The following is a 3,200-nucleotide window of genomic DNA, read 5'->3' on the forward strand; positions in this document are numbered from 1 at the left end:
CCCCCCCTCGCCGTCGCCCGCCGCCGACCTCCTTTCGCTTCCCGATCGAATCCCAAATTAGTTCCATTTACAACCTCTCAGTCACAGGAAACTAAATCTGGCTCCTCTCGGCCCGGCGCCAGCTGGAAGCGCGAGCTCCTGCCAGCACCGTGCCAGGCGGCACCACGTCCTGCCCGTCCCTGTCCTGCTGCCACCGGGGAGGGGTACAGCCACTGGAACCCCTCCTCCAACCCCCTCAAGGACCCCCCAAACCCCTCTGAGCAAAAGATGCTGGAAGGTGGGATGGCTTCCTCATCCCCTTAACTCTGCCCTCGCCAGCCTGGCGGGTGTCTGTCCGGCTGTCTGTCCACCTCCTGGCTCCTCCAGGCTCTGGAGATGCCACCAAAGCCTGTCCCCATGGCCACCAGAGATGGTTGGAATGGAGGGACCAAGCGATGCCTTCCCATAGCCAGCTCCTTCACCAGAGGAGCTCCCAGAGGGTTCTGAGACCAGGGAGGGATGAAGGCTGAGCATCTCCCCCTCTTCCTCACCTCTCAACAGGCTGAGAGAGTTGGGGGGGTTCAGCCTGGAGAAGAGAAGGCTCCAGGGAGACCTTCCAGCCCCTTCCAGTCCCTCAAGGGGCTCCAGGAGAGATGGGGAGGGACTCTGGATGAGGGAGGGGAGCCCTAGGAGGAGGGGGAAGGGTTTGGCACTGAAAGAGGGGAGATGGAGATGAGATCTCATGAAGAACTTCTTTGCTGTGAGGGTGGTGAGAGCCTGGCCCAGGTTGCCCCGAGAAGCTGTGGCTGCCCCATCCCTGGAGGGGTTCAAGGCCAGGTTGGAGGGGGCTTGGAGCAACCTGGGCTGGTGGGAGGTGTCCCCCCCCATCATGGAACTGGATGATCTTGAAGGTTCCATCCAACCCAAACCATTCTGTGGTTCTATGATTCTTGCCCTCTCACTGGAGAACACCAGCATGGCACCAAACAGGCAGCCCAGGTCCAAACTGGGACCCACCCTCCCGATCTTTGGGACTCCAAGAGGAATTTGGGATTCATCCAAGGTGGCAAGATCGGATTGTCTCCATTGAAAAGGCTTTTCTCCCCACCAGGAAATCTGGAAGAAGCAGTGGGGACGAGAGAGACCAGCCCTGGGAAGCACCTTTGCTGTCACCACCGACCTCTCTGAGGACACCAGGGACGATGCTGGGACCCATCAGGGTCCCCCAGTTGGGGCTCTGGCACGGGGAACCAGAGCGATCAAAAACACAGGACGGAGCCCACCACAGATAAACCATTACCTCCCCCCAGCAGAGCTACGGTCACTACCGGCAGCAGAGGGTCTCACCCAGACCCCCACCCAAACCACGAGCCCCACAGGATGAGCCAAAGCTCTGTTTTTTTCCCCTAAATCTGCCCAAACTGCCCATTTCCTCCAACTTGCCCCCAGGGATGGGGTGGTGGAGCCGCAAGAGAGGTGCTGGGGGGACACGGGGAGCACTGCCCCCAAGAGAAGAGGCTGGTGATGCCACACATGGTTCCTGATGGCCACATCCCTGGGAAGGGGACAAGGGACAGCATCTCCTGCCTTTGGGACCATCCCTGAGATGATGCCCAGCAGCATCCTCAGCCACCCTGGGTGCTGGAAAGGGAGGACACCCAAGGGTGCTCCTCCTGATCTTGGCTCCCCCCCGAGCCAAAATGTTGCCAAAACACTGCCAGGAGCCAGGGCAGCTCCTCATGGTGGCCCAACAGGGGTCGTCTCTCGGTGTCCCCCATCCAAGCACAGCCCCATAGAGGGGAGTGGGCACTGGGGACAGCCGATGTGGGCACCCAAAGGTGCTCCTCCTGCTCTTGGCTCCCTCCCTGAGCTGAAATGCTGCCAAAACACTGCCGGGAGCCAGGGCAGCTCCTCATGGTGGACCAAGGGGGACATCTCTCAGTGTCCCCCATCCAAATGGAGCCCAACAGAGAGGAGCGGGGACCCAATGTGGGCACCCAAAGGTGCTCCTCCTGATCCTGGCTCCCTCCCTGAGCCGAAATACTGCCAAAACACTGCCAGGAGCCAAGGCAGCTCCTCATGGTGGACCAAGAGGGACATCTCTCGGTGTCCTCTATCCAAGCACAGCCCCATAGAGGGGAGCGGGCACTGGGGACACTCAATGTGGGCACCCAAAGGTGCTCCTTCTGCTCTTGGCTCACCCCCTGAGCCAAAATGCTGCCAAAACACTGCCAGGAGCCAGGGCAGCTCCTCATGGTGGCCCAACAGGGGTCGTCTCTCGGTGTCCCCCATCCAAGCACAGCCCCATAGAGGGGAGTGGGCACTGGGGACAGCCGATGTGGGCACCCAAAGGTGCTCCTCCTGCTCTTGGCTCCCTCCCTGAGCTGAAATGCTGCCAAAACACTGCCGGGAGCCAGGGCAGCTCCTCATGGTGGACCAAGGGGGACATCTCTCAGTGTCCCCCATCCAAATGGAGCCCAACAGAGAGGAGCGGGGACCCAATGTGGGCACCCAAAGGTGCTCCTCCTGATCCTGGCTCCCTCCCTGAGCCGAAATACTGCCAAAACACTGCCAGGAGCCAAGGCAGCTCCTCATGGTGGACCAAGAGGGACATCTCTCGGTGTCCTCTATCCAAGCACAGCCCCATAGAGGGGAGCGGGCACTGGGGACACTCAATGTGGGCACCCAAAGGTGCTCCTTCTGCTCTTGGCTCACCCCCTGAGCCAAAATGCTGCCAAAACACTGCCAGGAGCCAGGGCAGCTCCTCATGGCGGACCAAGAGGGACATCTCTCAGTGTCCCTCATCCAAACTCAGCCCCATAGAGGGGAGCGGACACGCTGTCGGTGGCGATGAGGGGGAGTCCATGCCGGGGTGTGTGTGTGTGTGTGTGTGTGCCGTGCTCACTCACTTGGACAGGCTGAGCTTCCCCGCGGCCAAGTGGCTCTGCACGGTGTGCCAGCGGCCCCTCGCCGCTTTCCCGGCGCCGGGCTCGCTGTGGGCAGAGACGCTGCTCCTCATGCCGTCCTCGCCGAGCCGCTGCTTCTCCCCGGGCCGGCCGTCGCGTTCCCCCGCCAACCCGGCGGCGGCCGACGCCGTCAGCTTGGCCCCTGATAACAGAGAGCCACTGGGCCGGGCCAGAGGCCGGACCCCCCCCAAAAAAAGACAAGCCGGACGGACGGACAGACGGACGGACGGAAGGACACGGTGGTGGTGGGGAAGG

The 3,200-nt window shown here is 61.8% G+C and overlaps 1 protein-coding gene across 1 annotated transcript in view; it reads right to left on the reverse strand.

Moving 5' to 3' along the window:
* Positions 1 to 3,200, reverse strand: part of SYT7 (synaptotagmin VII) — a 22,128-nt gene that overhangs the window by 12,739 nt on the left and 6,189 nt on the right. The window contains exon 4 of the mRNA XM_014948896.1: positions 2,889 to 3,104. Within this exon, the coding sequence (XP_014804382.1) occupies positions 2,889 to 3,104 (216 nt within the window). The remainder of the gene's footprint in view (positions 1 to 2,888; positions 3,105 to 3,200) is intronic.

This window comes from Calidris pugnax, unplaced genomic scaffold, assembly GCF_001431845.1.
Source record: "Calidris pugnax isolate Ruff unplaced genomic scaffold, ASM143184v1 scaffold107, whole genome shotgun sequence".
Taxonomy (NCBI): domain Eukaryota; kingdom Metazoa; phylum Chordata; class Aves; order Charadriiformes; family Scolopacidae; genus Calidris; species Calidris pugnax.